The sequence below is a fragment of the Panthera pardus genome, unplaced genomic scaffold, assembly GCF_024362965.1.
Source record: "Panthera pardus isolate Hobbes unplaced genomic scaffold, ASM2436296v1 HiC_scaffold_12, whole genome shotgun sequence".
In the NCBI taxonomy this organism is placed as follows: domain Eukaryota; kingdom Metazoa; phylum Chordata; class Mammalia; order Carnivora; family Felidae; genus Panthera; species Panthera pardus.
The window spans coordinates 60,300,953-60,323,870 of record NW_026526677.1 but is presented as its reverse complement, the minus strand read 5'-3'; the positions used below and the strand labels follow the sequence as shown (position 1 = coordinate 60,323,870).

Sequence of the window (22,918 nt, the reverse complement as noted above, 5' to 3'; positions counted from 1 at the left end):
CCACGTGATTTCCCGAGGTTCTCGGTGTCTGGCAGGCCCGTGGCATCCCGCTATGCCACGTGCCATCACATACCAGGTGTCGCAACACGAGGAGGGCCTCGGGTCCCAGGCCAGGGGGAGCGGCCAGCGGCAAGCCCACCTGGCTCTGCCCAAGCTGCTTCCTCCCAGGGCCCAGCAAGGCCTCCACCTCAGGGGGACCCAGAGGCCTGAGGGAGGGAGCAGCGGGGGCCTCCCAGGGCCTGGCCCTGACCACCTTCCCATCCGCCAAATAGCCAGTGGGTCTGTGGCAGGAGGAAATCAGGCTGAGGGCTCCCATGGCCACTGACCCCAGGCAGGCTGGGCCTCTGTGGGTGTTCCAAATAGGGCTCACGCCACAGCATGCCCATGGCATCGGCCATTGTGGCCAGAATGGCAGGGATGATGTCAGTGGCCAGAGTATTCTAGAGCGTTCTCCCCCAGGCCAAGGTGGCCTAAAATCCAGCTCCCTCGCTCTCCTCACCCAGAGCAGGGGTCCCAGCTGGCCTCACCTTGTAGATGTCAAAGCCAATGGCCAGATTTTCACCCTTGCCATCCCGGCGGGTAGACTGTTTGGGCCGCTGCTGGATGCAGATCAGCACTTCATCTTCTGGCTTCTTGACATCAAAGATGTACTGCAGAGAAGGTCAGGGAAGAGAGACACGGCAGTGAGACCGGGCCGGAGACAGGCTTGCTGGCTCCTGGAAGCTGGGCCAGAGCTGGGCCTCAGTTCCACGTGTGAGTCCAGGTGAGTCACAGCACCTCTCTGGGCCTCAGTCCCTCATCTGTGAGATGGGCCTACGCTGCCTACGCTGCCTGAGGGGCGGGGGGACTCTGTGAGATCACGGAAGCTCAGCTCTGAGTCCACACGCAGTCGGTGCCAAATGAAGGCATGCCAAACACGAAAGGTAAACAGTTGCCAGGGTCCTAACAAAGGAGGCGCAGGGGAGAGGTCCTCCCTGAGGAAGAGCCAATCCGGCCAAGTTCCCCTGGAAGGAGAGCACCGTGTGTGTGGAAACAAGGGGTTCGGGCCTTCAGCTCAGCCTCCCTCTATATGTCCTTGTAATTCTGGACGAGCTTCCTCACCTTTACCATCTGCAGGTTGCCCAGGACCACCCGAACCCACCCACCCAACCCCCACTATGCAGACAGGTGCACAGAGGCCCACGGGGGAACAGGGATATACCCAAGGTCATGCAGGAGCCCATGCAGGGCAGTGGCGAGGGCCCCCGTGGCTGCCCAAGGGGCGGAGTAGGGGCCCCGAAAACACTCACTTGCGGGTTCTGAAAGAAGGTGTCCTTGTGATTGATGCAGCCCCCGCTGCGGTTCTTCCGGGGGTCCTCATGCCGCGTCCAGGCGCCACGCAGCCGGGCCTCCTCCCACGTCTTGTGGATGCTCAGGTAAGACGTATTGATCACACGGCACTTGATAATGTCAGTGAAGTATCGGCACACGTCCTCGAAGGTCATCCTGGGTGTGGCAGGGGGCGAGGCTGGGTAGGTCCCCCTGGCTGGCCACCCGCCTACTCACCCTGTGTGCTCTGAAGCACGACCCACACGGGAGTGAGTGTGGAGGTGGCATCACTTGGCCCCTTCACATCTCTTCTGGCCTCAGTTTCCTGATTTGTAAAATGGGAATGAACCTAACAACAGCTGCCCACCTCACAGAGGTAGCGTGGGAATTAAGCAATGCAGTAAAAGCACGAAGTACAACTCCCGGCAGACGGGAGCCGGCAAGACTAGCTGTGACAATCAGCAACAGTATTAAGCAAGGCTGCTGCCATCTTCCCAGCCCAACCCCAACCCACGTGCCCCCTTAGCTCCCCTCACCTCCCTGGCCTCCCCGAACTCCCTCTTCTCAAACCTAAGCGTACTCTCTTGACTGGGCTGGGTCTCTCTCCTTGCCCACCAAGGGCTCCCCCTGACCCTGGGGCCCAGCTTAGGAGGCAGCCACTCCAAGAGGCCTCTCCTCTTCCCCAGCTGCTCTCGGCAACTCTCGGCAATCAGGCTGCCAGCGTTACCCCTGCCCCGCGTATCCCCACCTGCCGGCATCCTGGCCTACTTGCTGAGGGCCCAGTCTGCGTGCTGGAGCAGCTCAGGGTCCCTGGAGGTTGGTACTGGGGACTACGGGGACGAACGGGCCCATTACTGCCCAACTCATTTCACAGAGAAGCAAACAGGCGTGATTTGTCCTAGGCCACAGAGCAAGTTGATGGTGAGGCATCTGCCCCCCCATCTGGTGCTCCCTGCTACAGGAGGCCCTCCCCAGCCCTGGACGCCCGTGTGGGGCACGGACACACTCACCAGAACTCCCCGTCATCCTGCACGGTCACCCCCATCTTTTCCCGCTCACTCTTGCTCACTTTCTGCCACTCCTCTGAGCTGGGAGGGAAGAGGGAGGAGTGTAAGAGGAGGGACCCCACCAGGGCCACCCTGGCAAGGGAGAGGAGGCCCGAGGGACAGCCCAGAACCAGGCCTCCATCAGCGTGGGTATAGTTGGGGGCACCCAGGGCCAGGCCCAGCCCGTCTCCAAAAAGCCTGTCTGGTAAGGGTGGGTTGCCACCATGCCAGGGGCTGGAGGTCTGAGAACAAGGCTGCAGGCTGGCGGGGGAAGGGCAGGATGACCTTCAAGGAAGGGGGCTCCTTCACCAGGGGCCTGGCTCCGGTCCTCACCTCACCAGGGCCATGAGCCAAACACAGAGCAGTCACCCCCATTCTCACCCCTGGTGGCCTCCCTCCCTGCTTTCTTTCCCACTCATCGCCAGACTGGGTTCTCTGTCCTCTATAGGAATCAGCTTATCCCTACTTCCAGGACTCTTCCCTGCAGAATCCACCCCCCACCCACCCCCACACAGGTGCCCACTGCAAAGTAAGTCTCCCAATGTCATCCTCCTCCCATATCCTTCAAGGCCCAGCCTGGGTGTCACCTCCTCTAGGAAACCCACCTTTGTCCTTGCCCAAGCACTCATACTGGGGCCCACCCACCTGGGGTCTGCCCTGTGCCCGCACCCCCATCCCCGGGCCTCACGTGTCACTCCAGGGCCCGTTCCATTCCCGCTCGCCCCAGGGATTACGCAGGCGGATCATGTCCAGCTTCTCCGACTTGAAGAAGGCCAGCAGGCCGTGGCCCAGGCGCACCTTGCGCACGTCAGTGATGGCATATGCATGTCCCTTCACCAGGCCACATGCCAGGCGGGCCTCCATGTCTGCTGCTGTCACTGCCTGCAGGAGGACACAGTTGCCCAGAGAGACAGGGTCTGGTCAGGCTCCAGCTGGAGGGGCAGGGATGGTGTGTGCCTACACCACCCTCTATAGGACAGGGAAGGAATGGCAGCCCCACACAAAGGGAGGCGGGTGGGCTCCGTGTGCACAAAGCCCCCATGGGGCAGCTAAAGTGGGGTGGCCCAGGAGCGCATTGGCGTTAACTGGCACAGGTTCAGTTGTGCAACTGTTAAAACATTAGCTTGAAATCAACATGGTGGGAGCATTTACGCCAATGAAATCAGCAAACGCTACAAAGCAGGGCTTTTTCTTTTTCCAGAGAGCCAGACTATGGACCCACCACTGGTGCCTGCACTGAGCCCCAGCTCCCCCACCTGAAATAAAAGCAGTCGATGAAATAAGACAATCCTCCTGAGGCACCTGGGCCTGTGCCAGGAGCAGAGTCTCCCTCCCCTCTTCCAGTCGCCTTGTAGCGACCCTGACTAAGGGACCCTCAGATGCACAGACACCTACTGCCCCAATACAAGATGCCCGTCAAAGGGGGATGCTGGTCAAACAGCAAGGTATTTCATAGTATAGGGGGTCAGGGCAAGGGACCTACAGCTCGTGCTGCCCAGCACCGGGGAGGGGGCTGCACGCTCCAGCTGCTCCCCTCCCCCCGTGAGGCTGAACGTCCAGATTATGAGCTAGTCTGAGCAGGGGCTCTGCCTGGGACACCCCAGTAAGGGCTGATGATGGGGAAGGCTGCCTCTGTGTTCTCACCTTGATGGAGGCACTGATGAGGCCTCCTCGGCTGTGCACCTTCAACACACGCTCAAAGAGCTGGTTCCTCTTGGCCTCATCGTTGGCAAAGCCACCCTCAGTCAGGTCGATGGGCTCGGAAACGCCACCTGTGAAGTCCACCAGCGCATCCGCCGTGTTGCCTCCATCCAGGGCCTGGTAACAGCCCGCCAGCCTGGGGAGCAATGTGGAAAGAATTCCCCGCTCATGCTCCCCAACCTGTCTAAAACCCTCACCTTACAGGGGAGATCTGGGGGACTCAGAGAGGTCAAGCAAACTAAGGTCACACAGCAGGTCACGGCAGAGCCAACACTGAAATCCCTGTCTCTGGCTCCCAGGCCAGCGTTTGTCTCCCTGAACCACCCCGTTTCATCACGCAAATTCTCCTTAGCCCTAGCAGGTCTGTCTCCAACACTTAACTGTCCAGAAACCGAGCAATTCTTGTCAAAAGTATTAAAAACTCATGCATCTTTTGAAACATCAATTATAAATAACTAACGTTATTTATAAGAACGTAAAACTAGAAATCACCTAAATGTCTAACAACAGGGAATTGACTTTAAAAATTAATGCTGGGGGCGCCTGGGTGGCTCAGTCGGTTAAGCGTCCGACTTCAGCTCAGGTCACGATCTCGCGGTCCATGAGTTCGAGCCCCGCGTCGGGCTCTGGGCTGATGGCTCAGAGCCTGGAGCCTGCTTCTGATTCTGTGTTTCCCTCTCTCTCTGCCCCTCCCCCGTTCATGCTCTGTCTCTCTCTGTCCCAAAAATAAACAAACATTAAAAAAAAAAAAAAACTAAAAAAAAAAAATTAATGCTGCTGTTAGGGACACCTGAGTGGCTCAGGTCATTGGGTGTCCAAAGTCAGCTCGGGTCATGATCTTACGATTCGTGAGTTCAAGCCCTCTCGTGAAGCTCTGTGCTGACAACTCAGAGCCTGGAGCCTGCTTCAGATTCTGTGTCTCCCTCTCTCTCTGCTCACCCGCTGCTCGCACTCTCTCTCTCTCTCTCAAAAATAAATAAACATTAAGAAAAAAAAAACAACTAATGCTGCTGTGGGTGCCTGGGTGGCTCAGTTGGAAGAGCATGTAACTCTTGATCTCGGGGTTGTGAGTTCAAGCCCCGTGTTGGGTGTAGAGATTACTAAAAAAAAAAAAAAAAAAAAAAAAAAAATCACAAATAAAAATAAAAAACATTAAGCATCTACTATGTGCAACATCTCAGGTGCTAGGGCCACAACTGTGGCTTCTTCTTTAAATGTTAGGGAAAGGGTTGGGGTCTTAAAGGCAGTGCTGAATGTGGATGTGAGCAGCTGAATGGGACATATAACAAAACAGATTACATAAATTGAAAATCCAGGCCCACAAAGCAGCAACACAGGCTTTGCACGGTAACCTATAAACAAAAAGAGGCATCAAAGATATTAAAAGTTGCTGGTGGGGCACCTGCATGGCTCAGTCGATTGAGCATCCAACTCTTGATTTCAGCTCAGGTCATGATCCCAGAGTCGTGGGATTGAGCCCTGTGTCGGGCTCCACACTGAGCATGGATCCTGCTTAAGATTCTCTCTTTCCCTCTCCCTCTACCCTCCTCCCACTGGTTCTCGTTCTCTCTGTCTCATTCATAAATAAATAAATAAATAAATAAATAAATAAATACGAGTTGCTATTGGGAGGGAGCGGGGAGGTGTGCAGAGGATGCAGGGAGCACAGGGAGGGAGACAGGAGTGGGGGCAGGGCCTTGAGGGGAGGGCAGCAAAGTTTCCTGAAGCGGGAGGAGGCCTGGTTAACTCAGGTGGCCTCAAACAGGGAAAGGGAGCAGAGGGGCCCAAAAGAATATGCAGGAGTATACAGGTGACTTTTATTACCTTCTGCCTGGATTTCCATATCTTCTATATTTTACCACAATAAAAAAAAAATTAATAAAACTGCTACCTAAATAAGAGCAAGCCTACTAAGTGGCTCTCACGGACCGGGAGAGGGGTCTGCACCTAGGACCATGGAGACTCAGTGACCACCAGGGGGCGGGTTTTCCTTTCTTAGGACTGAAAATGGAATCTGTCAATGTGTTTCCTTGAGGTTTTTTTTTTTAAACTCTATGTATTTTGAGAGAGAGAAAGAGACAGAGAAAGTGCATGAGTGGGGAGGAGCAGAGAGAGAGAAGGAGACAGAGAACCCCAAGCAGGCTCCACTCGGTCAGTGCAGAGCCCAATATGGGACTCAATCTCACAAACTGTGAGATCAAGACCTGAGCCGAGATCAAGAATCAACACTCAACTGACTGAGCCACCCAGGCACCGCTTAAGTTTGTTTTTGATGTTGGGAGATGTTGTTTTCCTTTTTCCTTTACACACACACACACACACACACACACACACACAGTCCAAGGAGACCAACCAATGGGCCTGAGAGGAGGAACCAGGGAAGGATTCTCAACAGGGCTGGTGGGCTGGTCTCTGACCCCATTGGCCCTCCTGCTCCAGGCCTGCAGGGGCCTGAGCAGGTCTCTCTGCTCCAAAGCCCTCCAAAGCTCAGCAAACCTCTGCTTGTGCCCTTGCTGGGGACCCAGGGCCTGGAACAGAACAGGAGGAGGGGTCAGTGGAGACAGAATGGATGGACCCACCACGACCAGCCCTGGCTCTGAGATATCACATCCTCGGCAAGGCTGCCAGGGAGGGCTGGGTGGCTTGCATCTTTGGGGAAAAACCACCGACCTGAATGTGAGCCCTGGCTCTGCCCTCTCAGCTAGAACAAGGAGGAACCATTCCTCACTTTGTGGGTTGGTTTTTGGGGACTGGACACCAGGTCCCAGACCTTCATCTGCCACAGAGTAGGCTCCGCTGGCTGTGCCCTGGGCTCCCCGGCTTAGAGCAGCACCCAGGTGGAGCCCACAAGGCAAGCCGCCCCAGACTGGCCACCCGCCCACCCGCCCTACCAGCACCTACTTGGCATAGGCCTTCTCCACCAGGGCACACCAGAACTCGCTGCGGGAGTTGGAGTGGCAGTAGATGAGCTGGTTGTTGACTGTGGGCAGTCGATCATCAATGACCACGTCCACCCACTCCCCAAAGCGCCAGAAGTGAAAGTGGAAGATGCCCGCGTAGGCACTGGGTTTCTCAGGGTCCCACTCCTGCTCCTTCCAGTCTGGGATGACCTGGATGGGGAGGGGGACAGGACAGGAACACAGCGATGGTCATATCTGGCTTCCTGAGGAAACGGGGGTACATGCCTCGAGGGAATCAAAATAGAAAGGAATACTGGGTTCAGGTCTCATCTCTGCCATGAACCAGTGTGGGACTTGGGCGAACCCTTCTCCTCTCTGGGCCTCAGTTTCCCTTTTCTACAGTGGTTGGAGGCTGTCACTCTGGGCTTCCTCTTCCCTTCCTCGGGGCTCCCTGTGCACCCTCCAGTGCTTAGAAATCTATTACACCAATTCCGGTTCCTATCTGGTGAAGGGTGCCGCCACCGCCCCGTCCAGCACCGGCCAGAAGCAGGCGGCCACATCGGCCTCCTCCCGTTCCCTCTTTCCAGCCAGTGAGGCCACTCGGAGCTCCTACATTCCGCTAAACTCCTTCTCCTCTCTGTCCCCAGCACCACGCTGGCCCAGCCCCCATCTCCTCGTCCCAAAACACTATAACCTGTGGCATCGACAACCACCTGTGCCCTCACCCTACACAGCAGCACAGTAATCTTTCTGATCACGTCGCCTTCCTAGGAGGTGAGCTCCAAACCCTTAATGTGCGCTGCCCCACCCCCAGCTCCAAGGCTGGCTTTTCTAACCCCTTTAACCCCTTACCACCCCCCCCCCACCCCGTTTTCTCCTGCTCCAGGCTCTTCCTCTGCTCGGAAACTTCGCACCTGCTCTTCCTTCTCTTCTTCACCCAGCTGATCTCACTTGCCCTTTAGGGTCCACCCCCTCCTCCAGGAAGCTCTCCTTGACTTTTCAGACTATAGGCCAGGACCCCTGTCGGTCCATTTCATGGCCCCTGGCACTTCTCCTCGGAGACCATTACCACAATTATCATTAAACAACTGTGTGACACTGCGTTCAATTCTGTTACTCTCACTGAAATGTTAGCTCTCTAAAAGCATGGGATGCATCAGGTTTTGTCACTGGTATATGCCCAGCACATACATGGTCCAGGACCTGGCCCAGACATAATACTTAATATACACGTGTTAACCGAGTGAAAAAGTTCATAGGCATTGAGTGGGTCTCTGACAATAGTATTTATGGAACATCTCGGACATGCCAGGTGCCGTGCCCAGGACTGCCATGGCTAATCCCAGTTTAATCTGCAGGATAACCCTGTGCAGAGATTACTATCATCCATCCCTCCTTGACAGCTAAGAAAACTAAAGCTCAGAGAGGGCAAGTAACTTGGCCAGGGTCACACAGCTAGGAAACACACATTCTCTGGAGTCAGGCAGACTGTGTTGGAAGCCAGGGTTCAGACCTGTGACCTGTGGACCGCTCTGCACTGGGTCTGTGCTGACACCGAGGACCCAGACACATCAGACATGGTCCCTGCCCTCAGGAGGCTCTTAGTCTGGTGGGAGAGGCAAATGCTGAGGCTGACAGGGGGTGCATGGGGGAGCATGGACAGAAGGGAAAGGTGGGCCCGACCCTGCAGGGCCAGAAGCCGCTTCCCAGCAGGTGTCTTGACAGCTGGCTGTGGGCGTCCCCCAAGCAGACGTGGCACATCTGGGCAGCGGGAGGTGGGCACAGGAGGGAAAGCCTGTCACCCTAGAGCCAGGCTGACTTGCCGGCCCTGCCCAGCCGGGGACCAAGTGGGGCTGAACCCACTGCGACCAGAGGCAGCCCCTTCTGGAAGAAAACCACCCTCAGGCATGGGGGTGGGCACCCAGGCATCCAGGCTGAGGAGCCAGAGATGCTGCAGATGGCCGTAAATCCCAAGGCCCAGACCAGATTCTTCTGCCAAAAGCCACTCCCCAACCCCCACGCTCATTAAGAAGGCTTTTGTTTACAAACCTCTTACCATCAACAAGGATGTTGGCGAAGACAAATGGTCCCTTGCGAGACACTGGAGACCAAGAAAATGAAAATGCCAACCACAGTGAGAGGCGCACTGCCATCCATGGAGCCCGGCCCGGTGCCAGGCACACCTTTCTCTCTGTTGCCCCTGACCTTTATCGCTACCTTTTGAGGCAATACTATCGGAAGTTGCTGGCACAATGTTGCCCGTGGGCACTGGTGAGGGAGGCAGGACTCACATTCAGGGTTTCAGGGCCCTCTACAGTGTCCGCAACCCAGAAAAGGCTCTATCGTGGCTGCTCCACTTTCAGTCAATTCTGTGTCCTTTCTGAAACCTCCCAGGGCAGCCTCTGCCCCAGCCCCCCCGGCACTCTCTCCCACTTTGCACTCAGGACAGAAAGCTGTATCAAAAACGGGGCACCTGCAGGATGGGTTATCATCCCCACTGCACAGACGGGAAGGCTGAGGAACGAGGAGCTGCCCGAGGGCACAGAGGGATAGGGAGTCCGAAGCTGAGCACACCGGCCTGGCCAGTGCACCCTCCTCCACTCCTCCCTGCTCTGAAAGCTCTGGACAGTGTGGGGCCCGGGGAGGGAGGAAGAGGAGCCCTCACAGGGTGCTGGGAGGTACTTCTGGGGATGCAGGGGGATCATTAGCCAAACCCAGGGCTTGGCTCTGGGCCCTCTGGGGCTCGGGAAGCAGCTAATGAGGCTCTAGGGCCTGCAGATCCTGAGTTAGGGATCCCTGTGGGCCTCAATTTCCCCTCCTACGTCATGGCCAGTGGGCCCAGCATGGCCAGCTTCTTACCCCCACAACCCCTCTGCTGCCAGCAGGGTCCTGAGTGAGAGGGAGGAGACTGTCCAGGAAGGTGTGCTCTCACGGGCACACAAACCCTCGCACACCACATCCAGTCATCCCAGGAATCGAGGAAGCAAGCAAAACCCTGGGGCCACATCAAAGGATTCAGGAACCAACCTAAAGAGGCTCCCACTGGCCAAAGAGAGGCCAATCTCAGCTTCAGTAAGGATGATTACTGCAACGGACAAAAACACATCAAATATGTTCCAATCTATGAGACCACAGCGGTACTTACAAATAATTAGTCACTATTGGAGAACAGCTGGGAAACAGACTCATTTTTTTTAACAACTGGAAAATTAAGGGCAAGAATCAGGATTTATCCCGCCTTTTCTATACAGACTGTACCACAGGGTAACCAACAGAGGAAGGGAGGTGTATATCTGGAGGTGAGTTGCAGCTACGAAATGAGGACGAAATTAGAATATTAGACTCCTGCTACTTTACCACCGACAAATAAGGGATTTAGCAATGGTCGTTGGTGGCTTCTCCTATCACAAAAAACAGAGACAACTAGCTATCACGGGCCCTGTGAGAGAAGCACACAATGTCTCCTAGGAAGCAGTCATGCCAAAAAACTTGGACCTGACCCTTATCGAGCCTCTAGGGGTCAGTCCTTTGCGGGAAATGTATGGCACAGAGAACACGTTAAACACCACCACAAAAACAAAGGCAGCAAAATCTAGATAGTTGGAAACTCGACAGGCCAGGTGGCTTCAGCAAAGAAATCTCAAGGAAAACAATAAAAGATGAAGGGAAACAAACCATTGGAGTCGCGGACCTTCGTTTGGATCTGATTCCAGCAAAGCATAAAACATATACACGTTTATGGCAGAAATTGGAAACCAAAGCACTTACTGGGTATTTGACGCTATGAAGGAAGTATCGTAGAATTATTTGAGTTGTGTTATAGGATTATGGTTACAGAGCTTTTTTTTGTTTGTTTGTTTTTGTTTTTGAGGACTCCTTATCATTCAGAGATGCATCCTGAAATATTTACAGATGAAATGGGAAGCTGCCTGGAGGGCGTGGGAGGGAATAAGAGGAAACAAGACCGGCTGCCAGCTGACAATTGTTGAGGCCGAGGGATGCGTATGAGGGAGCACATGAAGACATCTCTCTCCTCCCAAGTGAAATGCCCCATCTCCACGGCCACCAGCTCCTCAGCCTGGCATTCACAGCCCTGGGGCTCCGCTGACTCTCAGGCTCACCCTGAACAGTTGCCTCCCTCGGGCCCCATGGAAATCTACACACACGCTGCTTCAGGCCACCTCGGCTCTGCTCATGTGTCTCCCTCTGCCAGTACTGTCCCAATCCTTGTCCCTCAGGGGCTAGCTCAGCAGCAGCTTGCAGGGTCCAGGCCTGGTGCTCCCGCAGGCTCTTTCCCTGATCCTGGGAAGGGAGCTTCTGGAGGGCAAAGCTGAGCTCCATTCACACCCAGATCCCCCCCACCCACCCAGCACCCCACCCAGCATAGGGCCTGGCCCAGCTCCACAGCCGGCCAAGTCCTTCTGGAAGGAAAGTCTCCAAGTGCCAGCCACAGCACAGCCCTGACCGGCTGGTGACCTTGTACCCACTACGGACACACTGCCAATCACGGTGCACGGCAAAGACTTAGGTTCCGACTAGGCCACCGCTCTGAGCCTCAGTGTAGGCATCTGCCTACCCTACTCCAGGGCTGATGTGAAAAACAAAATGGGGGCGCCTGGGTGGCTCAGTCGGTTGAGGGTCCGACTTCAGCTCGGGTCATGATCTCACGGTTCATGAGTTCGAGCCCCGCGTCGGGCTCTGTGCTGACAGCTCGGAGCCTGGAGCCTGCTTCCGATTCTGTGTCTCCCCCTCTCTCTGCCCCTCCCCCGCTCACGCTCTGTCTCTCTTAAATATAAACAAACATTAAAAAAATTAAAAACAAAAAGAAAGAAAAGCAAACCAAAATGGACAGTGGCCTCAGAGGTGCTGCCTTAACCGTGGAGGGCTGTGCACATGTGAGGGGTCATCCCTGCTGAGGTATGCGGTACAAGCACGTGCACTCACACAACAATCTGCAAACTTTGGGACCGGCACGGACCTCAGGTACCTGGTCAAGCCTCCCAAGAGGAGAAACAGCAGCAGCAGCCCCCTGCGCAGATGGGAAAAGAGAGGCCTGAGGGGTCACGGCACTTACCTGGGCTGACCCAGCAGCAAGGAAAGGACTGTGTGGGATTCGTAGGCCCCCTGGCACCACTACAAAATCAGCCCAGAAACCTCAGGCGACGGGTGTGCCACAGCACCCCCTGATGCCCTGGTGCCTGGAGCACTCCAGGCTCAAATCCTCCTGGGACTGAGCCATGGGACACGCAGGTGTGAGTGTGCAAGTGCATGACGGTCAGTGTATGTGGGTGCACACAGCATGCATGTGTGTGAGCACCAGTGTGTGTGTGTGTGTGTGTGAGAGAGAGAGAGAGAAAGAGAGAGAATGTCAATGTCAGTGTGTGTGTGTGTGTGTGTGTGTGTGAGAGAGAGAAAGAAAGAGAGAGAGAGAATGTCAATGTCAGTGTGTGTGTGTGTGTGTGTGTGTGTGAGAGAGAGAGAGAGAGAGAGAGAGAGAGAGAGAGAGAGAGAGAGAGAATGTCAATGTCAGTGTGTGTTTGTGTGTGTGTGTGGGGGGGGGCACAGGGAAGGAGCTTTTCACAGATTTCTGCCTGCGACCCCAGAGGGCTAACTGGGAGCATTTCTGTAAAAGGCCAGCAGGGCTGCAGGCTGTCAGGCTACAGTGGGGCTTCCTGTGTTACCCGAGTCAGGTGAGGGGAGTCCCCAAACCAGAAGGTTCCTGGTTCCTCAGTTTGCAGCTTCTGATTCCAAGAGTCTCAAATTCCCGAGTTTCAGATGCCATGACCGGACGAGGCCAGGAAGTTTGCCCCCCTCCCCCCCACACCCTTGGGAGAGGAGAGCCGCGTCATTCGCCAGCCGGAAAGCAGGAGGTGATGCACCTGCAGGGGCCCAGGGTTTCCTGTTCACAGGGCACAGCCAGACGCTCAGCTGCCCTCAGAGACCTGCGTGGGACCCCAGCCTAGAGGCAGCCCCCCACCCCGCCCCTGCTGGGCTCCCTGCTACATTGTGAGGGCTAAAGATCCCCTCAGCTGTGCCCATCCTGAGCCTGGTGACCGTGTCGGAGAAGAATCCTCACCCTCCTGTCCACTCTCCAACCAGAGCCAGGCCTGGCCCCTGCCCATCCCTCCCCACACTGCCTGCTCCCAGAAGCACTGGGCTGCTGTGTTGCATCGGGCAACTCCCTTCACCTCTCTGAACTCTGTGCTCCTCCTCTGTAAACAGGTTGTCCTGACACTCCTCTCAGAATAACTGAAAAGTGAGACCATGTGTCTACAGTGACTGGGAGAGTAACAATGAGCAAACGGAGAGAGGGCGTCGTGTACCAGCTCATGAGGGGCTCTGAGTGCTTCACTGACTCATTTAAGCTTCATACGGGCCCTACAAGGAGGCACCGTCATTAGCCCCTGCCAACAGACGAGGAAACAGGCTCAGAGAGGCTGCCCAGGGTCACAGGTGGTCAGTGGCAGGCCCCTCGCCACTGCACACACTGCCTGGCGGGGGGGGGGGGGGGGGGGTGGCGAAGGTCAGGAAACGGCAAGTGTCTTCACTCTGTGTTCTTGTGGGTTCCATGGAAAATGGGTCCTCATTTCCCATCCACTGCACTCCTCCTGACCCAGTCTTGGCTCTGCCGGGGAGGAGAACAGGGGTGGAAGGACTGGGTTCCGTTGCCCCTACCCCTTCCAGAGGCATCTTTGGGAGTGGATGGAGGCTGTGACTGGAAGGGCAGGGCTTGGAAAGAGAAACAAGGTGGCCACAGCTGACCCGGGGAGGGCTCCAGGGTGCAGGGTGGGGATGTGAGACCTGGCTGCGGGGAGCATTTCAAAGTGAAGGTCATTCCCCAGCAAAACCCCAAGTGTGGCCCCTGAAGCAGGACCTGACCGTGGTCACTGGGAAGAAGCTGGCCTTGCCAGGGCCTGGGCCCTCAGGAGGGGTGGGGGCACCATCCCTGCCCCTTCCAGGGGGCCACAAAGTCTGGTGCACACATGTACCCCTCCTTTGGCCCCTCCATACCTTCTGTGACTTTGGGCAAGTGACCTCATCCTCTGGGCCTCTTTGTCTCTGCCCCAAAACGAGTGAGCTCCAGACAGATGACAAGGGGACAGAGTTCTAATGAAGGGTCAAGTGGGGCACTAAGGTGGTGTCTTATCTGGTCATCAGGGCAGGGGCTGCCCAATGGACTTGTATTAAATGGATGACAGAGGCTCAGTGAAACCCAAGCCTAGGTCTCACCGCCCACCCCCCCCAGCCCTGCCACTCCCTGTCCCATCCGCCCCCTGCCCAGCCACCCTACAAGGGAGGGAGATTGTGCATGGCTTGGTGCATCCCCACCCATCCCCTTTGGGCCCCACCTGCTGAGGATCAGATGCCGCCTCCCTGGGGCCCCAGCATGGCTCTCTCCATGTCCCGTACAGAAGCTGGTCTGGGGACCTCTGGAGAAAAAACTCTCAGGGGTGTTGATACCTGGTTGGGTGTCAAGAGACCTGTTTCCAAACTCCATCCTGATGTCTGACCTTGGCCCAGTCACTTGACTGCTCTAGGCCTCATCTCTGAAAGCCGCAGGGCGGGTATGGGAATGTGGGAGAAGGCCCCGGAGGGGCGCTCAGGGCTATGAAGAGACTGAAGAGGGCTGTCAGAGCTCCTGAAGCAGTGGGGGTGGCTCGCGGTGAGAGACTGCACACCGCGAGGCAGGGGAATAGAGGCTTTATTGGGGACACGCAGCGCATGGGGTAGATACGGTAGGGCAGAGTGGGGGTACAGGTAGTCTGCACCATGAGGGTCCCCAGAGCGGCAAAAAGGCAAAGGGCAGCGCCATCTCCAGGGGTCTGGACTCCCCTAGTTGTCAGCAGAGAAGGCAGGCAAGTATTGCTGGGACTTCAGGCCCCAGAGCTGAAAGTCAGAAACGACCACAGCCAATTCCCACCTAAAGAATCCCAAGGGACGCGTGGGTGGCTCAGTCATGAAGCGTCCGATTTCGGCTCAGGTCACGATCTCATGGTTCATGGGCTCTAGCCCTGTGTCAGGCTCTGAGCTGACAGTGCAGAGCCTGCTTGGGATTCTCTCTCTCCCTCTCTCTCTGCCCCTCCCACACTTGTGTACTCTTTCCCTCTCTAAATAAATAAAACCTAAGAAAAAAAAAAAAAAAGAATCCCAACTCCAATACCTGCTCCTCTTTGCACATTTCCAGAGTGGGGGGCTCGCCCTCCCAGCAGCCGCAGCCACTGGGATGGCTCTCAACCTCTATCTCTCAGGGTGTCTGCTCGCAGGGCCCTGCAGCCCTCGATGGCTCTGCTTCTTGAGGAAAATGGGCCTGTTTCTGACAAGAACAAACCAGGGCTGGCCTGGAGACAGGGTGTTGGGGTCACTTCCTGAGGTGCCAGCCAGGCCTGCCCCTCCCTCAAAGAAGGCTCACTGGGCCTGGGCGTTCCCTGCCTGGGAACCTGGAAGAAACCTGACATCCCAGCAAAGAATCTACTGTCTCCTGCTCCAGAGCTCCCAGCTATCTAGCTTCCCCAGGGAGAGGGAGACCCCTTCACTATACTGTTCCCCACTTCATTGTATGAACCTCACAGGCTCTCAGCTCAGGGGGCCCCCCTCCCCAAGGCCATCTTGGCCAAGCCCCTGATAAGGGCCACCCGCAAACCAGCTGGGCAACTACATAATAGATCATCTAAAATCAGACTTGCACACAGGGCAGGTACAGACTCTAGAACATAGCCTTATGAATATAGTGTGCTCTCTCTCAATATATATGCACAAGTACAGATAGAGACATCCCTCTGTAACATGTTATATGTCCTCTCCCTGTCACTTCTCCCTCCTGAAGTCGTTCTCCAAAGAGCAAGAGTTGGCAAGCATAGCTGCTAGCCTGCCAGTCACTCCCCACTGCCCAAATCAAGCCCCGCAGCAACCCTGCCTGAAGTCCCGAGGCCCCTGGGGCATCATGGGACCACACCAGGCCCGGGCCAGGAGTAAGTGCCTTCCTGGGTCCTCAGGCTAAGTGTTCACCTCTGGACTTCTGTCGCCAGGAGGGTGCCAAATGCCCATGTGTGCATTCCCCAAGGAGGCCACTCTGTCGTCGGTCTCCCCATCTCCCATCTCCAGAGGAAGTCCGATGGCGGGGAACTTGGATCTCTCTTTCTGCGTGTCTATGTCTGTCTCTCTCGGTCTCTTTGAGTCTCTGTCCGGACAGCGAAGCAGAGAGAAAATAAATGCGCTCGGCCCCCTCCATCTGCCCACACAAGGCCAACCAGGCTCCATGGTCTACAGCAGAAGCAACGGCCACCGGTCCAGCTTCTAGACTACAAGTCCTTTGCATCTTCCTCCCGTGAGCAGGAGCGCCAGCACCATGGAGAGGAGAGGAGGAAGGACACAGGCTCAGGGGGTCCCGGGAGAGCTGAGTACAGGCCAGCAGCTAGAAGAACGTCCTCAAACACACGCCTCGGGGCAGGGGGCACGGGCAGGGCTGGCACGGGGAGGGGGCAGCAGCGAGCAGCTGCCGTCAGAGCTGGTTAAAGACCACGGAGGCCTTGAGGTTGGCGGGTTCCAGGCCCTCGCTGAAGGCGATGAGGAAGTACATGACCTTGCGGATCTTGGCCAGGTCCGACAGGCGCTCCCCGAACTCCAGGGCATCGGCCTCATTCCAATCCATGGTGTCCGAGTCCTCCTTGTGCCAGAAGATGGCAGCAGGGTCCAGCAGCTGGCGCGTCATGAGGTTGGTGAGGTCGGGCGTCCAGTTCTGGGAGGTACCCGTGATGGTGACCTTGCCCGGCTTGTCCAGCACGACGTCCCAGCGCTCAAACTGCAGCTTCTGCTGCTGGATGAAGTCAAGGCGGTACACGGACTCGGCCGGCCGCAGCAGCTTCTCGCCGTCCTGGCGCTTCTCCCCACGCTGCTTCAGGCTCTCCACGCGCAGCCGCATCTGCCTGGTCAGGTCGTGGTCCAGGACCAGGGGCATGTTGAGCTGCGGTGGCTTGGGCCCATCCTCCGCCATGCCCAGCTGCTGCTGTTCCTCCGCCGTCTGGGAGCCCGGTGTGCCGGGCCCTCGCTGCCAGGGCGAGAGGCCACCAAAGACGCCCCACCTACCCCTCCGCCCTCCCCCGTCCCCTCCCCTCTTGGCCACTGGCCCTTCCCGGCCCTGCCCAACCCTCAAAATGGGGGTGGGAGTCCCCAAACGCCTCCTCTCTACGCCTCGAAGAGGCTGTAACACAGGCACTGCAGGCAGGCGGGAGGCGGCCAGGCTCCTCGGGGACCAGACTGCTGATGTCACTTGCTGTGGTAACCGCCCCGACTACCTGACTCCCAGGGAAGGGCTGGGAGCGCTCGTTTGTGAAGGAGGGAGGCTGTGTGGGGCAGTAAGAAGGGGCGGGAGGTGGGGAGCAGCCGCTCACTGTAAGGAGAGAGGCTTTACTGGGGACACCCTGGCAGGAGGGTAGGGGGGAGCAACGAAGGAGAGGCCTCCTGATTTGAGATGTAAAGTCACCCTAGATAAACCGTGTAGCCACTCTGACCCAGAGTCACCCTCACCACTCCACACTCAACCCCCAAGGCCTTCCATCCCATTCCCAGGGTCCCTGAGAACTCTCCCCCCAGCCCTACTACCAGGACTGGCCTGGCCACCACCATCTCTGACCTAAACCCCTGTTCCCAAACTTCAGAGGTCATCAGAATCAGCTGCAGGACTGAAACACGATTGCTGGGCTCCAGCCCCAGCACTTCTGACTTAACAGGGCGGACAAAGCCTAGGAATCTGCACTTCGACCAGCCTCCCAGGTGATGCTGATGCGGCCGGTCCAGGGATGGTGCTTGGAGAATCACTGACCCACGTGATTCCTGCCTGCCGGCCCTGCCTCCACGCTGCACCCCACGGCAGCCCCATGCCCAGGTCTCCTCCCACTAGAATCCCACCACTTATTCCACCTATATCAAGCCTCAGTCTCCCCCGGGAGACTTGAGGCTGAGGAACAATCTGACAAACGTCCGTATCTCCAGTGCCTGAGGTGGAATCAGTTCAGCTATTACGTTCCGGTCAATGGAAGAAGTGGAATACGTGAGTGCATCTGGGAGCAGGGTAGGGGAGAGGGGAAGGTGCCATGGCATGCCACACGCAGAAAAGAGGACAGAGGCACAGGCCAAAGTGTTAAGAGCTGAAAACGATCTGAAGGGTCTAGTGGACCACAAGCACAGACTACTGCTAGATGGAGGCTAAATCAGCCAGTGGGATCTTGGGCTACATGAACAAGAGTATCACCAAGGTCACCAAGGGAGACAGAGCATCTGGTCCTGTTAAGATAACACCTAGAGCCCTGAGATCAGCTCTGGGGGTCGCTGGCGGCAATTCCCCGAGGGTATTCGAGAGAATGCAAGAAGCCAAACTGCCTGACCCTCACAGAACCTTTCTAGCTGCAGGGAGCAACACGGCTGAGGAATTACTGTTAAATTAAGCCAGCACCCAGAACAGAGCATGCCACACAGGAGGTCCTGGGAAAATGCTTGTTGAATGAATAATGAATAAATAACACTGATAAGAGAACTGATGTGTTAGGGGCCAAGGCCGACCAGAGGAAGACATCTGCGTAGATGGGAGAGAACAGAGACATGACTGAAGCCAAAAATGAGGTTTGGGGGCAGGTGTGTGTCAAAGTGCAGGATGAGGGAGATGCCTGGAAGGTGAGGGCGGCTGAGGGTGAAGGCTGATGGGGATACAGACAGGATCTGAGGCTGGGATGGTGAGGGCGGGGTGCCAGCCCCACAGGCAGAGGAATCCCTGGGACACAGCAGTATTTGGGGTGGAAAAGGCTGGGGAATTGGTGGTGCCGAGCCCTCGGTGCCTGAGTGGCAGCTGGGTGGCTGTGGAGCGTAGGGAGCAAATGGCATAAGCCTGGAGGGGTTTACAAGTGGAGGGTGCGGTCTGGAAGCAGCACTGAGGAAAGAGAGGATGCCAGCCCCATCTCTGGACCTGTGGGATGCTGGGGGAGGCGTTCAGTTTCTACTGGTGGGGACCCTGGGGAGAGCCTGGTCTCGGCCTGCTTGGGTTACCGACCCACCGGAGGAGGCTGAAGGTGGAAGTCGTCTGGGCCTCAGCCACACAGGGCAGGAGGGAGGGGCGGCGAAAGGTGAGGAAAGCCCGAGTGGGAAGGGAGGAAAGGAAGGGGGCAGGAGGCTGCAGGTGGGGCTGGGCCCACTGCCATCCACAGATCTCTGCTCCGCCCCCAGACACCTTGGGAAGACCCACTAAAGCCTGGCATAGGGATGAACACAGGAGAAAAGCAAGGGACCAAGTTGCACATGTGATTGTAAAACTACATACTGAAAAACAAAACAAACACCCCTTTAACCCCAACTGGAAAAACTGACGAGAAGGAAATACAGTAACCCCTTAACGCTGGCTGTTTCTGGCTAAAGAAAACCTTAAGCAACGTTGTATTTATTCAAACCTTCTGTCCCCAGTACCTAGAATGGTGCTCGGGGCATAGCTAGTGCTCAGTTAAACTGGGATGAGCGAACTGCCACGAAGCTAAAGGGCATGAAATGCACATGTAACAGGGGCAGGGGTGGGATGGCAACCATTTTAAATAGAACTAAAAAAGAGCCCAAGCCCTGCCACCAGGTGCCTCTCCCAGGCCGAGCCCCAGGACCGGCCACCCCGCAACACTCCCCTCTCAGACATCCAGTCCCTCACTTTCTCTCTGCTCTCTTCCTGTCCTCCGGCCAGAGAGGCTTGGGGCAGGGATCAGGCCTGGGGCTGCACCAGACTCTGGGGGGAGGTGAGCTCACAAAGGACCTTGGGTCTGGCTTGGGCCAGGTCACGCTTGATAGCAGATGCCCTGTCCCACTGTCACATCCTGATTTCTGGTCCACAAAACCTGGTCACCCGAAAGCCCACTGTCCCACCCTCAGAGAATGTACAGTCAAGGTGAGGAGACCAATATGCCCCTACCAGGGATCCCATAGGAGGGGGAGGCCCACTGCCAAGGGGTGCATCACAGAACAGAGAAACAGGCGGGGCACACAGAGGTGGGGCACACAGAGGTGGGGCAGGGAGGAGGATTTAACACGTGTAAATTGCCGTGAAATGCCACAGGTTCCCCCCCCCCCCCCAACAGGCTGTTTCTTCCTCCTACAACTCTGGAGACTAGAAAGGTCAGGTTGACACCAAGGCGAGGGGTAGGAACCTGACCTGCCCGATGGCATGTAACGACATGGACCCAAGCCAGAATCACACCCAGGCCTGGCTGGTTTCAAATCCTGTGCCCGCCAGCCCCAGGCTGCATCAAGAACTAGAGGTAAGGGGGTGGCTTCCTGGAGGAGGGGGTACGGGTGTTGAGGGCACGATGTAGCAGCATGTGAGGTTAGGCATCCCCAGAGTGAGGAGGCTGGGGGGAGCAGGGGTGCAGCTCAGGCCGAGCACCCCTGTTCCATGGAGGAAACAGGGTGGGGCAGGGGAGGCCCTGCAGGGTAACGGGCCCTAAAGTGAGGGGTGACAACAAACAGGGCCCAGTCAGCAGGGACAGGAGGGGAGGCAAGGCACAGTAATAAGCTCCCCAGGGCCTCCTGCCTCCTTCTAGGACCTGGGAGCTGTCACCACAACAGCACCCGGAGGCAGAGTGCAATTAGCCAGGAGCACTTTGCTCTGCTCCAACCCCCTGGGGACCCAAGCTCCTGGAGATCTGCCTCCTGGCCCTTGAAGGCTCGAGACCAGCCAGGCCCGGTGCCCTGACATCCTGCAGGAGGAACCTTCAGCCCAGAGACGAACACAGACCTGCCACAGCATGGATGACAGACCTCCTGCCTGTGGGTCTGGGGCCCCTTCCTCCACTCACCAAATGGGGAGCTGCCCCAGGGCACTGCCTAAGGCCAGGCCCAGGACAGAGCACACAGCAAACTGAGGCTCCTCCCTACAATGGATAGAGAGCCAATTCCCCAGGAGGGGACACAGCGGGTCAGGCTCTGGCCCCACGAGACACAGGGTAGGAAAGCGGGCTGTGGGGTTGCTGGCCAGTAGCTGGGTCCAACAAATTGGAGAAGGGCTCTGCTCTCAAAACTTTCTTGAGCATTCTCTGTGCCAGGCTCCCGCTGGGCTCACCGACAAGATGTAGTTGGGCCAGCTTTGCCCAGGGGGAGCTCATCTCAAGAAGGGAGACCACAGGTAAACAGGTGATTATAGGGCAGGTGGGAAGTATAGGGCCAGCCCTGAAGGATTCCTGTGTGCCACCTCCAGCCCCAGACAGAGCCCTGACCAAACTAGGGGTGGGCTCAGAGGCAGGAGGACCTTGCTCTGGGCTCAGAGAAGGGGGTTGGAGCCTGGAATCAGGGGTATATACCCAGCGAACAGCACTGAGTCCCAACCCCAGTGAAACGATCCCACATGTGGCTCTCTGAGGCCCTCCCAACGTGGACATCCTACAACTACCCATGTCTACAGGCTTCAGCAGTGGCCTTTGCTGAGGGCCCTACAGCACCTGTGTCCCTACAGACCATCAGGAGCCAGGCTCCAGGAATACCCACCCCAGGATGGCTTTGAAAGGTCACACCCCCGTCCAGAAGACACGAAAATAGAGCACCTGCGACAGTCCCAGCCTCGGCTAAGGGCACAGCTCCCTCTGATGGCCGAGGGACGCCACAGACAATAAGAACAAACGCACTGCTCCTTGGTCCCTGCTTGCCTGGGAACACCCATTATGTTCTACGAATATTAATTATCATAACACTGGCGATGCAGACACCATTCCCTGAGCACTGCACCCTGAGAACAGTATCTCGTTTTGCCCTAACAAACTCCCTGAGAGGGAGCTACCCTCATAACCTGGTTTTCCGGATGAGTAACCGGAGCTAACAGCGACCACATGGCGAGGCGGGGGCTCCAACCCAAGCCATAAGGCTGAGGTGCCCGGAGCTGGTCAGCCCCGCCGCCAGTTCCTCGTAGGAAGAGCAGGAAGGGCAGGGGTGAGCAAGGGGCAACGACCTGTATCTGCTGACACGGGAACCCAGGATGCAGTCCCAGCTGATTACTCTTCAGAGACCAGCACTCCAGCGTCTACTCCAGCAGCCCTGCCTCCCCAAGAAGGGACCGTGCAGTGTGGGGGTAAGGGGCTGCACTGCCGAGTGCTGTCACGAGTGGGCGGGGCGTCACGAGAGAGCCAGTTCTTCCCAGCCTAAACTCTTGGTGCCGCTCAAGAACATCAGTGCTTGGAACCAAGAATCACGGAACAAAATCATCTGAACCACTCCTGCTGACCAAGTGAGGAAACTGAGGCCAAGATAAGGGCAAGGACTGGCCAAGTCTCAACAGCAGGCACTGGCAGGGGGTCTCCTGAACCCCAATGAGTGGGGTCTCCACACTGCACACGATTCAGGTCGCTTCCACATTTCACACGTGAATATTCCACCAAGTGGCTACGGGGACACTGTGGGCCCCCACATGTCAGGTGGGGACACATCCGAAGGCCCCTGGGAGCCACACAGCTTGCCAGCACCTAGGCCTGGGGATCCTCAGCTGGCAGGTGAGGGAAAGGTGATTCTGCTGCTCAGCCAACGCCGGGAGCCCTGGTGTCACCCCGCACCCCACCCCTGCACAAGTGTTCATAAAGTCACCTCTGCAAGTTCAGGCTGCACCTCCCCTATCCAAGCGGTGAGGGCCCCACCCCACACCTCACCTTTTGCCACAGTGACTCCCGGGAGGCGAGTGACGAGCAGGCCGCCACAAACCAACAGTTGCCCACTTGGCCCTGGTGCAGGTCGTGGGAGCTGATGCCGTCCACAAAAAGGCGGGGATCCTCACATATGTCCTGCGGAGAAGCCAAGAGGAGACCTCACTGTCAGCGTGGAGATTCGCCACCTCCCCTGACAGACTGGGGGGCCCCCTGAGCAGCCAGTTGGTTTTCTCCGAATCCAGCTCCCCCCTCACACCAGGTGCGGCCTGGAATGCCCTTCTCCCATCGCCCGACTGAAGAACTCTGCCCTTCT

The 22,918-nt window shown here is 57.0% G+C and overlaps 2 protein-coding genes across 4 annotated transcripts in view; both read right to left on the bottom strand.

Annotated features, from left to right (window-relative positions):
• The window catches only part of CAPN5 (calpain 5), a 52,194-nt gene that overhangs the window by 6,105 nt on the left and 23,171 nt on the right, over nucleotides 1–22,918 (bottom strand). For all 3 annotated transcript variants that reach the window (XM_019449905.2, XM_053900120.1, XM_053900121.1), the window contains exons 3-9: nucleotides 22,609–22,740; nucleotides 6,957–7,165; nucleotides 3,999–4,191; nucleotides 3,043–3,236; nucleotides 2,319–2,396; nucleotides 1,290–1,485; nucleotides 528–650 (exon numbers count right to left, since the gene is read on the bottom strand). In XM_019449905.2, coding sequence (XP_019305450.1) covers nucleotides 528–650; nucleotides 1,290–1,485; nucleotides 2,319–2,396; nucleotides 3,043–3,236; nucleotides 3,999–4,191; nucleotides 6,957–7,165; nucleotides 22,609–22,740 — 1,125 coding nt within the window. The remainder of the gene's footprint in view (nucleotides 1–527; nucleotides 651–1,289; nucleotides 1,486–2,318; nucleotides 2,397–3,042; nucleotides 3,237–3,998; nucleotides 4,192–6,956; nucleotides 7,166–22,608; nucleotides 22,741–22,918) is intronic.
• On the bottom strand, nucleotides 14,641–19,971 carry OMP (olfactory marker protein). The gene has a single exon (XM_019449904.2). It carries the CDS (start codon nucleotides 16,944–16,946, stop codon nucleotides 16,455–16,457), a length of 492 nt encoding a protein of 163 aa, XP_019305449.1. The 5' UTR covers nucleotides 16,947–19,971; the 3' UTR covers nucleotides 14,641–16,454.